The 13,722-nt window shown below is 39.2% G+C and overlaps 2 protein-coding genes across 3 annotated transcripts; one reads left to right on the top strand and one right to left on the bottom strand.

Annotated features, from left to right (window-relative positions):
* The first annotated feature begins 64 nt into the window (after positions 1 to 64).
* utp23 (UTP23 small subunit processome component) lies at positions 65 to 1,823 on the top strand. The gene is made up of 3 exons (XM_034094028.2): positions 65 to 616; positions 686 to 860; positions 1,285 to 1,823. The coding sequence occupies exons 1-3, from the start codon at positions 429 to 431 to the stop codon at positions 1,681 to 1,683; spliced, it is 762 nt and encodes a 253-aa protein (XP_033949919.1). The 5' UTR covers positions 65 to 428; the 3' UTR covers positions 1,684 to 1,823.
* Positions 1,824 to 1,923: 100 nt separating this feature from the next.
* Positions 1,924 to 13,378, bottom strand: rad21b (RAD21 cohesin complex component b). Of its 2 annotated transcripts, none has more exons than XM_071204804.1 (15): positions 13,314 to 13,378; positions 11,357 to 11,503; positions 10,016 to 10,205; positions 9,795 to 9,924; positions 9,300 to 9,399; positions 9,027 to 9,133; positions 8,736 to 8,945; positions 8,053 to 8,175; positions 7,819 to 7,947; positions 7,388 to 7,611; positions 7,134 to 7,290; positions 6,590 to 6,735; positions 5,062 to 5,226; positions 4,838 to 4,921; positions 1,924 to 3,394 (listed from the first exon to the last, which is right to left on the bottom strand). In XM_071204804.1, the coding sequence occupies exons 3-15, from the start codon at positions 10,157 to 10,159 to the stop codon at positions 3,203 to 3,205; spliced, it is 1,911 nt and encodes a 636-aa protein (XP_071060905.1). In that variant the 5' UTR covers positions 10,160 to 10,205; positions 11,357 to 11,503; positions 13,314 to 13,378; the 3' UTR covers positions 1,924 to 3,202. The 2 variants fall into 2 exon arrangements, with proteins under 2 accessions (XP_071060905.1, XP_033949918.1); XM_034094027.2 differs by having other exon boundaries at positions 5,062 to 5,223.
* Positions 13,379 to 13,722: the final 344 nt, after the last annotated feature.

The raw sequence follows: 13,722 nt of genomic DNA, 5'->3' as shown, positions 1-13,722 counted from the left end.
CAGTTGCGCCCCTGTCGACCGAAACCTCACACTGGAGGTTTATTCTCATACAATACATAAATAAAAAGGGACCCATTTGGGGTAAGCAAGTATAAAAACAGTATTTGCTTGAGAATGTGCAGGGCAATTTGATAGAAATGTAAGTACACAGAATGATAATTGTTTTCTTACAAAGACAGCCATAAATAAATGGACAACCATGACTGCCCGGAACCATCGTCGCATATGTTGTTTCCACCCGGAGTCATGAGTAGCAAGCACTGCAAGCATGTTGTGAACTCTGGAAGTGTCCATGCTGAAATATCCGATAATAATCCTTTGATATTTTTGTGTTAAATCCATAAAACGAGTCAATGTAACCGGAAGAATAGTCTGGGATTTAACAACAACAATTACAGCCGTATTTCTGACTACACCTATCAGTCACCATGGGACTCAAGCGACAGAAAATAGCCAAGAAAACCATTAGCTTCTACAAATACAACTTCAGCTTCAGACAACCATTTCAGATCCTCATCGATGGGACTTTTTGTCAGATGGCTTTAAAGAACAAAATTCAGATCAAAGAGCAAATGCCCAAATATCTGATGGGAGAAGTGCAGCTGTGCACCACAAAGTAAGTAGAGCTACTCATGTATAGTGTTTATGTTAAATGTAAATATCTTACATCTTACTTGTTTTCCAGCTGTGCACTGAAAGAACTGGAGACTCTGGGGAAAGAGCTGTATGGAGCAAGAATCATCCTGCAGAAGTTTCAGTCCAGGAGATGTGCACATCTTAAGGATCCTGTCCCAGCTTCAGAGTGTCTGCTGTCCATGCTAGGGGAGACAAACCCACACAACTACTTTGTTGCCACACAGGTAAATACCAAATAGATCCTTTGTACACTGACACACACCAACCAGAGGGAAAGCAAAATAAGGAATAATGTGTTTTTTGGGTACTTTTGGGTTATCTGTTCTGTTGCCTTTTTCATTTATCAAAATAACAAACATTAATTCTAGGGGTTAATGTTATTTAGAGAGTGAAAAAAAGAAACAAATGGTGACAGATAACCCACAAGTACCGTTTTTTGTATGTTGGAAATCAGAATCAGCTGACCTTATCTTGTGTTTAAACACACCTACACATACAGATATAAATAGACATAAAGCTAAAAGGACAGCAAAGCTGTAAAGTAAACATAGAACTCATGTACAAATTAGAACGGGTATATACAAAAAAATGTATAAAACTACTAAGCAACAACCTGATGCATTGATGTTGTATCTGTGTGTACTCCAGGACCACACAGTCACTGCAGGTGTGAAGAAGATCCCAGGCGTTCCTCTGCTCTACATCATCCTCAACACCATCGTGCTGGACAAGCCCTGCCAGACGTCCCTTGATCATGTGAAGGCCGTCTCGCTGGGAGAGATGGTCAGCGTGGCGCAGCAGCAGAGCATCCGCAGCCTGAAGGAGGACAAGGGCATCGCACAGAAGGACGGAGAGAGGCGGGGGAAGAAGAGGAAGAGGAAACAGAGCAATCCTAACCCTCTGAGCTGCTTGAAGAAAAAGAAGAAAGGAGGGCCGACACCACCGAAGAACACGGAGCAGGGGGAGAAGAAGAAAATAGTTAAAAACAAGAAACAAAAGACGGAGGGAGGAGACAACTTGCCAGCTCCTGTGGTTACAAACGCATAGACAAGACATAGACTTTATCCATTCGTTTCTTTAATTAATGATATGAAAAGTTCCACAATCTCAAATATATGATACTTGCTCTAGTGTGTTTTACCGATGTTATTAGAATAAAGCAATGTTTTTCACATAACATTTTAAAATACTGTTCACGGTATGTTTTCTATTTTGAAAAATGTTGCAACAGTTTCAAGACTAAGGACTTACAGGCACAGGACTGATATATGTTCAGAAACATGGCAGTATTTTTGAGTCATGGAAGATTTGACTTGGCTTTTATACAAAATAAAAAAGCAGGTTTACAGGCACATAGTTTAGAATATAACATACTTGGACATTACATCATATAAGGTTGAAGTAGATATCAAAAACAATGCATTTAGCTGTCTTTGTAGAAGCACAAGTGTTGTCACAAGGAAATGTACTGTATGCTGTGTGAGTCCAACGACCAATTAGACATCTTGATTGTGTAATTATTCATTCTAAAGATTAAAAATGTTGCTTTTTAATACAAAAAAAAAGTGAATTATCTTGATATATATATACATTGATATTGAACAAGTATCAACTTGATTTAAACTTTCAGCAGTTTGTTGTACAGTTTTAACTAAATGATTATCTATACATAAAAAGGACACAGGATAAATTGAGCCATTCACAAACTTCAAGTCTTTTAGGAATATGAGAGCAACACAGTAATACAAATGTTAATTTCTTGAGCAATTACACCAATACATGTCAGGACTAGCATGCAAATATGGCCGGGCAGCCACTACTGTTTACATCATCTACAGGTTGAAACCAAAGCCGTGTCCCATTTCCATAGTTGATACTATTTATATGCAGTATGTAAATATATTTATAGTGTGCAAAAGTGGCACAAATTTCACATTTGAAATAAGTATGTAGTATGGCTTTGGGACACAACTATAGTATTGTGCAAACAGTTGAAGATGCAAGCCACACATTTACAAAATGTACAACTGGAAGTTAGCAATACTTAAAGTGCTACACTACAGTCACACCATGATTAGTTGCTGGTTGAGTTTCATTACTGTAGTGACTGTTGAAATGTTCTCTTGCAGGCTCTGGGTATAGTACATGCTCCGTTTGGCTAATGTCAGTGTACATGAGAACTATGTGTCCTGCAGTGTTGGGACAGAAGAGTCTCCAAGTAACAGGGTTGATTGAGTTATCACTTGCACCATAAACACATTTCAAACTAGACACATTTTAACTTGAGTTCCATGCTGGTGCAACACAACATCTCCTTAGGGATAAAAGTGCTTATCAATTTAAAAAAAAAAAAGCAAAATAATATATATAGATCAAATAAATTATAATAAATAAGAAAAGTGCCAATTGTTTTGATTTGCAACCCCCCTTGCATTGGATTTTTTCTAAGAAGACATAATAAACAAACCTGGTTATTCAAACATCTTCGCTCCCACCACAATATTTAAATATTGCAGGAAGAAGAACATCCCACAAAATAACCTTTTCCTTACTAAACTAGTGTTTTCTAGATGATGTGAAAGCGAGGTCCGGGTGTAGCTACGATGTCGCTGTACGGCTCCTCCTGCACCAGCTCCACCGCCTGCTGCTTCTTCAGAACCAGGAAGCTGTAGAACTTGGCCGCCGCCTGCTTCTTGTTGTTGTTCCTGCACAGATCCAGCAGGCCCACCGACTGGGCGCCCGTTTTTTCCATCACCCTCTGTGGCAAGGTGAGACGGAGGAGGTCAGGAAAGGGAAGTTTTAAAGTCATTGAAGTATTACATCTCTAGATCAACTGTAATTCTTTAAGCAGCAGATGATAAGATCCTATACCAAATAGAACAATCCAAAGCCTCTTGCGTGTACAATCACAAAAGCGCCTTATCAAATTGAAATTCAAAAGAGCTTTATTGTTGTAAGGAAATGTAAACCTGTATTTTTTTCAATATATTGTAATTTGTTTGTTCTAGTGATATAATTCCTAGTTTTGTGTAATATCTATCATAAGTGGGTCAAAAAGGACCCATATTAGAATATTATGTGTTTTTATGCCATTTCTGTCATTTTGGTTGAGAAAAATCACTTGTATAATATTTAGTATTATATTTTGGTTCACTCTAGAAATACTTTATATTTAATTGTTCACTATTTATAATTGTAGGAAAAAAATTACATTTTGAAAAAAAACGTTTTCAAAATATTGATATTGAGTGAATATTGATCTCCGCTATTCTGAGACCCTCACAGTCTTCCAGTCCCTTTTCAAAACTCATCTCTTCTCCTCTTGTCTACTCATAGCCCACCCCCCATCAATCCATGCCGGTTGATCAAGTTTGATAGTCATATACCCCACCCTAACCTTCCCTTATATTGTACAAAAATATTGTCGATCTTGAGTCCTTGAAAAGCCCTATACAAATATAATATTATTATTATTATTATTATTATTATTATTATTATTATTATTATTATTATTATTATACTGACAGGTATCAGATCCTGCTGTGTAAAATAATCTTCCTGAGAGGTGTCACTTGTGATGTAGTCTGTGTGGTCTACAGTGAATGTATTCCTGACAGCAACAGGTGATAAGAATCAAAGGTTCCCATAGGGTTCCATAGAAAATGCATGCGGGTCATTTTTGACCCACTTATGGAAGCTTGGGGTAGTAATACAAAAACTACAATATCTTAAAATGTATAACATTTAAATTTAAAATTTGAATGGCATGACATCCAAAACATGTTTTTTGAGGAATAGCTGGAATATGAAATGATAAAAAAATGTAATTACAAAGATACTTAAAGAAAACCACCTCACCGGGACAAAAAAGACCCACTTATACATCTAAGGGCTACAGATATCTGTTTCAGTTCAAATACCTTATTTCCAATCTTTCCGAGATAAAGCACATTTTCTATTATTCTTTTCCCCTAAAACATCAAAAAGCATGAATATATTTCTCTCTTTATAACAATTCCTGAAAGGAACATTTTACATAAGCGTGCCTGTGCAATGTTTCATATCTAGTTCTACAGGCCAAATATTACGTATCACTTAAATAGAATATAATCCAGGGTGTTATAATGTATGAATTTGAAGTAGTAGTTGCAAGATATGCTGTTATTCTGGCTCTTCCAATAAGATGTAAACACAAAGATACCTGAAGGCCATGGAGCATCTGCTGGGTTCTCTTGTTCCACTTCCTCTCCTCCTGGTCCTGGTCTCCTCCCTGCACCTCCTCCTCCTGACACAGAAAAACGTTTTAAACACTAACACATTCTCCTTATAATAAAGTAATTGAAAACATAAATCCTCCTTAAATTAATCTGAAAAATAAGGAATAAAATACAAATCCCACAGGTGTACTGTATATCTGTATCTCACCTTTTCATCAGAGTCGTCGTCGTCCTTCTTCCTGTCCTTGTCGCAGAGCAGGTCCAACTCTATCATCTGGCTGATGTTGGTGCTCTCCTCTGGAGGCAGATCCACACTGGATGCCTCCTGCTGCTGCTGGGACTCCTGCTGCTGCTGGGACTCCTGCTGCTGCTGCTGGTCCAAAGCTCCCATTTAGAGAAAAAAACGTTAACAGATGCTAGAGATAGAATAGAATAGAATCATTTAATGTCATTATACAGTACATGTACAATGAGAGAAAGAAATGCTTCTCCTTTTCAAAAGGTGCCATCAAAAAAAAAACATCACAACATAAGACAACAAATACACAAAGCATACATACTTAGGAATAAGGAATAAAGTGCAGTAATCATTTCCAGGGGTATACAAAATAAAATCTAAAATGTAATAAATAATAATAGTAGGTATGTATTTAGAATAATAATAATGATATATATGTATATATATATATACAGAGTCACATTTATTTCTCATGCAGGATGATTAAGAGGTGTGACTTTCAGGTGTTAAGAGCAATGATGGCTCTTGGGGAAAAAAACTGTCTTTGAGTTTTTTCCCAGGGTGGAGACTTTGGAGTCCTGACACCAAATATGGGGTGATCTCAGATATGGATCATGAATGTAACTTTTTTATTTATTTAACCTTTATTTAACCAGATTGAGATAAAATCTCATTTACAATGCTGACCTGGCCAATAAGGCAGAAACGTTACACATTATTACACATAACACAGACATATAAAATACAGAGAACACAACTAAGTAAACAAAAAGACGAAAAGCAGTCACTACATTGTGCACATTTGGGACAGTAGGGAAAAGTACACTACTTATTACTGCAAGAGCAGCTGGTGGTAAGGACCTCAGACAACTTCAATTTAAAACAGGCTATTGGGACAAGTGCCATCAGTTTGAGGCGTGATTGAAGGTCATTCCAAGACCAAGGACCATAATAAAAAATACTCCTTTTTCCAGCCTCAGTCCGCACGACAGGTACCTGGAACCGTATCCAGGCACTGGTTGTAAGAGGTTGTAAGAGTAACAAACTGGAGCAAATCTGGCACATATATACAGTGGAAGCTTACCTAAAATGGCTTTATACATTAATAAAAACCAATGCTGCATCTTACGCATAGTAAGTGAGGACCATCCAGTTAGGCTATACAGTGTGCAATGATGAGTCCTATAGAGTGCATTTGATATATAACGCAGTGCAGCATGGTAGAGTGGGTCAAGTTTGGCCAAAACAGTGGGACAGGCAAATCTATAAATTGTATCACCGTAGTCCAGCTGGGACAGGACCAACCTTTTTACGGGAAGAAGTTGAAAAACAATATTTAAGTCTGTAAAGGAAGCCAAGAGTGAATTTCCATTTCTTAGTTAGAACTTCAATCTGGTGTTTAAAGTTTAGATTTCTGTCCAACCAAAAGCCAAGATATTTGTATGTATCGACAAACTCAACGGAGACGATTCATCTGAAAGGGGAAAACTATACTTACGGGCAGGGCTGGCTCCGTGTCCTGGGCTTTGCGTTTCACACCACCTTGGGAGGAGGGGGGGGGCATGATCGACTCGTCTAGCGTTGTCCTGCTGCCCTCAACAGCTGAAGTCTGCAGAACATTAGCCTCTTCCATGATGGTCTGGTCTGGAGAGGAAATAGAATGGTTAGAAAAAACAAAATATCATCTTGATTATGCCTGAGGAAAAATGCATGTTTCAGTTTAATGTCACTGAGAGAATACATTCACACCACCCACTCCCCTTTTTTTTAAGCAAGGTCGGTTCAGGTCTGTAGCAAGGTCAGCTGTTAATTCTGCTATAAAATACTTAGAAACTGGTTTAGTCTGCCAAATATTAACATTGGAGAAAAGGATATGCACTCAATAATTACATTTCCAATCGTTTCTGCAAAAAATACATTGTTTTTGTCTGCCACCTACCAATTTCATACCAAACCATAGCCAACCCAAATTCAAGCACTTCAGTTTGTGTTATGTTGGCCAATAAATCCTTCATACATGTACACAAACACCCATTTGATACCCATGATGTCTCTCTGCTGCTGTGCTGTTGTTTCCTCTCTGGGCACCTCTGGGTTCTCCAGATCCTTGAGGAACTCATCCAGACTGTCGGCCTCTCCGCCTTTCCTCCTCCTCCTCAGCTCGTCTGGCACCAGGGGGGTCAGACACCTTGTAAACATCTACAGAGAGAAAGCAAAGGGGAGGGTGGATATGAAGAACCAGAAAGACAGAGCACTTTAATCGTAGTTTGTCCCTGACTAACTTTGCATCACTAACCTTAAGCAGCCTAACATTCCACAGAGGCTGAGCAGGGAGGGAGAAAAGCTTCTCCACTCCTCCCGTCTCCTTCCACATCATCAGCTTCTTGGTGGGGGGGGCCAGGTCCAGGGTGGTCACGATGTCAGAGTAATCAGACAGCTGTGCACGGATGGTCTTACTGTCCAACTCCTTCACGCTGTCCACAATCAGCTTCCTCTTACGCTTGGCCTTGGTCTCCTTTACTGCACCGTCAATAGAGAGAAAGAGATGAATCAGCAAAGAAAACCAAAACAGCTCTCAGATTTCGAGCCAAAACACTATCCCTGTATTGGTGAAATACATGTCAATATAGATTGTGATATTTGAAACGATTCCAATGCACATTTTCTACACAAGCACACTGTCTTGCTCTCTCTTTGCTCCAACAGCGAGTCGAGTAACTAAATTACCTGTGATGTCAATGGGCTCCAAGGCGAAGGTTTCTTCTTCGTTGTGAACCAGGGTGGTCTGTTCTGTCTGGTCCGCCATGGCTGGTAGGGGCTCTGTTGGGACGGAGTCGGGACTATCTGGGGCTCCGGCTAACAACACACACCATAACATGTTTGATGTAGGTGATTGTATTGTAGTTTTAGTTGCATATAACAAGTTACAAAAGGGTCTACAGCTGCAGTTGTGTAACTGACCTGAGAGAGCATCAAAGTCGTCATCATCACATCCGTGGTCCTGAGGCATCATCACGCTGTTTGTGATGGCAGGAGGGTCGTCAAAGATGCCGTCTCCTTCCTCGTTACTCAGCAGCTTGTCAACTACACAGACAGGTGAGGTTATTCAGTTATTACAATAAAGATAATTCGCTTTGATTAACTGCCAATCTAAATGCTAAAAGTGTTTAGTGACATTTCCGGACGACTTCCTAAATAACCCCAGGAACCTGCTTAAGCACAAAATGTGATGACATATTTCTTTACTCCTAATAAGAAGTGAGGAGGATAAACAGTATCACTTACAGATGAGGACTGTACCTACAAATCATTATCGAATCTGCTGATTCATTTGTATAGTACTGTATCATGTCTGCATCACCTTTTGTTTCATTTGTAATTTCTTTGGTTTTACATGCTCGAAAAAATAACTAAACTAAACTAAACTGATTATTATTTTATTTGTAATTATCCATTTACAAAATGTCAGAAAAAGTGAAAAATGTCCATCACAGTTTCTCCAACTCCAAGGGGATTTCTTTAAATGTTTTGATGTTCAGTTTACTATGATTTAAAACAAGAGAAAACATGGAAAAACTCCATTATCTCCATTATGCGTGTTTTTCATTACAATCTCAGTGTCTATAATATTGACAGGATCTTACCCAGCATGCCTCCCTCAGTGCTCTCCATGGGGTTTTCTCCGAAGTCGTCCTTGTACTGGTCGTCGTACTCCAGATGGTTGGATTTGTCCGCCATGGCGTTAGCTCCTCCCTCGGCCTCCAGCAGCAGGTTGGAGGCGGACACTCCCATGATGTCCACCTCAAACGCGCTCTCCTCCCGCATCATCTCCCGGTCGTCCATGCCAAAGTCAGCTGCACAACAGAAATGTGTTTCGAGTGTTCAAACATATGACAGTGTACAAAAGCATGAATGTTGGAAGGAAAGATTTCTACCAAAGTCATTGTCCTGCAGCAGGGTGAGGTTGCCCACCTCCTCTCTCATGGTGATCTCCTCCACCCTGCTCTGGTTCAAGTTGAACTGCTGAGCAATGTCAATATCACTATACAAAACACACAACAGTAAAGTCAAATTAATCTTGTATTTATACCACTATCCTTTAAGCTATTTCATATTTGTTCCTATACAGAGTAGGGTAATTGGGGTGTGCCAATCCTCCAGTTTGAAAACCATTTTACAATTCAAAAGGAGGGGGTCAAAGGACTCACTCTAGATCTGGAAGTGGCTGGTCAAAATCATGGAACTCCTCAGGCAGCGTGATAGCGTTGTAGGCTGCTTCTCTGTTCTCTTCAGGAAGATCCACAACACCTGAAACACCACGACGTAGGGTAAGAGTTACACCATGTGCTTTAGCTCATAAGGGTATGGTGAATGAATCAGGGTATTTATATGTTATGCCATTTTAGTATTGCATGTAGGTGTGATGTGTTTCAGGATAAAAGTGCTGCCTGATTCATTGTAAAATATTTATAAACTTGAAAAATCTCCTCATTATGCTGTAGAATTAAAATAATAAATAATGTTGGTGTGTGCACGCATTTGTGTAGATGCAGATATAACCTTAACTAAATATTGTCTTTATCTAGGAACATAGGAAAGGCTTCAATATCTGACTGACAATGCATGTAATGATCACTAGAGGAAAGAGTATAATGAGTCACTGCTGAATATATTTGACTTAAAAGTTGCATTTTGTTACCAACCCGGTCGAAACGCCATCTTGATCTTGATGAAGGCTTCGTTACAATCTGCCAGCAAGTACTTGGCCTTCCTGTGGTAGATCCTCACCACCCCCAGCAGCAGATGCCCTGATGTTCGTAAAGCCATTTTCACCTTTAAAAAAGTATGTTCAGAAATGATCAGTGACAGAACTGTAAAATATACTTGCAGTATTTCACATTACCTTTGTACATTGTTCAATTACCTTGGGTGAGATGATGCTCTCTATGCTGCTCTCCAGATTGCACTCAAACACATGAGCCTTGGTCAGCTTCTTGTCCCAGTGGGCCGCCAGCCAGATTTTGGCCAGCGGCCCACGTTTGCTGAGTACAAAGTGAGCATAAAACATCGCCTCACCACCTTCTCACCACAAGGGAAAGGGAAAAGGGGGAGGCCTAAAAGAGATAACACAAATAAGTGTGTATTTGATGGAAATCACAGCAATTAATAGGCAACCAAAGCATGACACTTGAGAGAACACATTCATTGTGTGATATAAGCGTTTGCAAGCATAATCTTTGAAGATGATGTCATGCTTGTCTAGCTAAATAGGAGTTATGACAGCAGTTCAAAGCAGGGTGCAAACGGATTAATTGAGACTTTTCTAAAACCTATTCTGTTTTTTTTTTATAGCAACTACCATAGCCACATTTGTATTTATATGTATGTTGATCAAGCTAACAGGAAGTGTATAATTGAGATAAATTGGTGATTGATGTTTTGGTTATTTACTTCATTTTAGAAAGGAACAATCTTCGAGCATTCTCATAATGATAACTTGATCAATAATACATAACATAATCCATGCTATATCCAGATAGCATGGATTATGTTATTTTCAAGTTATTTTAACAAACTGTGCCGTGCAGTAACAGTAACAGTCATAATGTCTAAGCAAAGTTGATATACACCTTTGAGAAATTCAAAAGACAATGTTTAGCAATATGAGAGCAGGTGTGTTTACTTTTTGAATACTTTTTTTTTAAATTATAGAATGAAATTAAAAGTTACTGTGTAGCTATTCTAAATACTTGTTGCCTTATTGACTTGAATTATTTCCCCACCAATTGGAACTACCTGACCACTACACAATAGCCTGTGTTGTTTTGTTTCAGCCCAGTCTTAAAATGTTGTAAATGAATACTTTACTGTAGGCCTACATCATGCGATTTTAAGGTGTCTGTCAGGTAGCCTATTGGCAGCCATACCTGCAGCACTGTAATGTAACGTTACCTTTAACTGCCCCAATATGTTTTGATTACTCTAAAACAATAAGTCAGTAACGTTACACTCTGGTTAGCATCCAGCGTTATGGGGGGAAGCAGGCACGTTAGTATAGCCGTAAAATATCGACCGCTTAACAGCGTTACACGTTACCGATGACAGTCACATTTAACCGCATTACAGCTGACGCTCTGTGAAAACAACAGGTGATGATGCGGACCAGCTACCGTTAGCCTCTGTCATGAACCTGAGCACCGCGGAGGTATCTCTGTTGACACTGACAAAAAACAAGGCATATCACACCCTAACCGATATGACTCACCGTTAAGCCGTTTGGGGCTTTCCTCGTTATGCCGGTGGTTCGGCTCCGGGTCTGTTTTTCCACCCCTCCTCTCACTAAAACAAACAAGATGGCGTCCTCTCTCCCCTCCCTGGACGGTTATAAACCTCAGCAAGATGCAGAGTGGTGCTGATGTGGGAGATGATGGAAGGAGACTTAACTCTGCACCTGTGCATATCATACCTGTGTCTCTAGTGATTGAAGAATAATTCAGATCTCTTACAAACACAGCAATACTGCAGTGTAAGAAAACTAAGTTACAAGTAAAAATACTGTTTTCTGAAATTGTTCAAAGAGTAAAAGTACTCATTATGCAGAATGGCTAATTTCATAGTAGGCCTAACTATATTATTGGATTATCTGGAAGTAAGTGGCTTTCTTTTTTTTATAGGTACAGTTCTATACTTGATCACATAGCCTACACCTCTTGTTGGCATTTCAAAGTAAAGTAGGCTACAGAATGATCCCTTTCTGTAATCTTATTACAAAAATGTATCATATCTTCAAAACTGAGCACATTTTTTCTATGCAAAATAAAATCTGCAAAGTCCCAAACTATACTCGCGAAATAAATGTAGCAAACATTTAAGAACAACTCTGTAATGTAATTTGTCTTTGTTGTATCGTTATTTTCCTACCTATTTCTCGCCCTTTATGTATCTATGTTTTAAATCCTAGTCCTAATCTTGCTTAATTTTCCACAGGAGGCTTCTGCAAATATATTGTTTGGTCTGTACAATTGTGTCTAAACTTGACCTTGTACCTATAGGCTACATCTCTCTAGTTTTTATGCACAGAACACATTTGAGGGTGTAGTTTAGCTCCACTATGAAAGAGTTGAAGAGACACAAATAGCTTCACCTGCCTGCCCTATTTTCTTCTAACACAGTTTCTCTTGATGGCGCAGAAAACTGCACCAGCCTCTGTTCATTGTTTTCTCCCATGTTTCTTCTGTCTGCAAGTCCACTGGTCCATTAGTGTGTAAAACACATTCTAACATGATGAGTGATACGTGATACATTTTATGTCATAACTTAATCTTTGAGTTAATATCCCCCAGTTAATCTCCCCAGCGAACCAGCTAATGCTTGTAAATAAAAATAGTCTCAATTTGCAGAAATGGCAGTACAAGTTGCATAAATGTAAAATGATTTACTGTTTTTTGAGACTGTAAGTAGCTAAATGTGCCACCAGGTGACAGCAAAGTTGGCTAAAAGGTTACACACCATCAGGAAGCTTATATGATGTGTAACATACAAATTAATATGAAAATACAACTATAAAGGAATGTCATTTAAGGTAGTGACATCACATTTAATTTGATTTATTTATATAAAAGAAAAATAATCCAATAATGCTTCCCCAATATCATTACTTAAAGAGTGACTTGTCATTTAGTTACAAAAATGTAAACAGTGGGACTGAACTCTTCCTGAGTCCATTGCTAAAATCTATTTTTCATCTATAATTCCAACATACGTTCTCACATTAAATGTACGTGTTTGTTCTTAGCTGAAAATATAGCCTACCAAGTTATCCTCTAGGCGAGTCTGAAAATATAATATTTGCTGAACTCATTAACACATTTGTTTTAAAAAATGTATCGAGGCAAGGCACAGCCAAGACAATGTTTAAGTGGCCCTAAGTGTTTTCATGGAAACCATAAAGCCCAAGGGAAAAACATTTCTACTAGTTTATTTAGACTTGTCTCACATGCATTTCACTTGAATTAATCGGATAAATTTGATGATAGGACTTGACAAAATTGAAAACAACAAACACCAATAACCCGTGATTCATCCTGAACATTGTTTAACTTGCAAAATGTTACATACAAGCCAAAACATTAAAAAGCATGTTCTTAAAATTACAGTCACATTTCATACATAGGTTGGGAAATGTTATGGCAAAATGAACAACCTCAGAGGAGGTTTCAAACCTGGAGCCAGGGGCGGACTGGCCATCGGGACGTTCGGGACGAATCCCGATGGGCCGGTACTGAAGTGGGCCGGTCGGACGATGTGGGCCGGCCGGTAACCGGCAGGGCTCGACATTAAATGGCCCGCTGGCCCGGAAGCACTATTTAGACACCCCGGGCCAGCATAACGTACTTTCCACTTGCCCGCTCGGGCCACTACAAATATAAAAATGGTCCTGTGGTATTGGTATTTTGACTAGCAATTTAGTTAAATTGTTTCATTTATCAACGCTACAACATAGCGTTTCGTGAGTCGGTTGTCGTTGTTGTTGGGTGAAAAGCAAACAGCTGTTTGCTCCGGAGCGCAGCGGGAGCAGGCTCCGGTGAGCGGGAGCGCGCTGCTTCACTACAGACTATCGCGCCACCTAAC

This window comes from Pseudochaenichthys georgianus, chromosome 11, assembly GCF_902827115.2.
Source record: "Pseudochaenichthys georgianus chromosome 11, fPseGeo1.2, whole genome shotgun sequence".
NCBI lineage: Eukaryota > Metazoa > Chordata > Actinopteri > Perciformes > Channichthyidae > Pseudochaenichthys > Pseudochaenichthys georgianus.
This window is presented reverse-complemented; position numbering and strand designations above follow the sequence as displayed.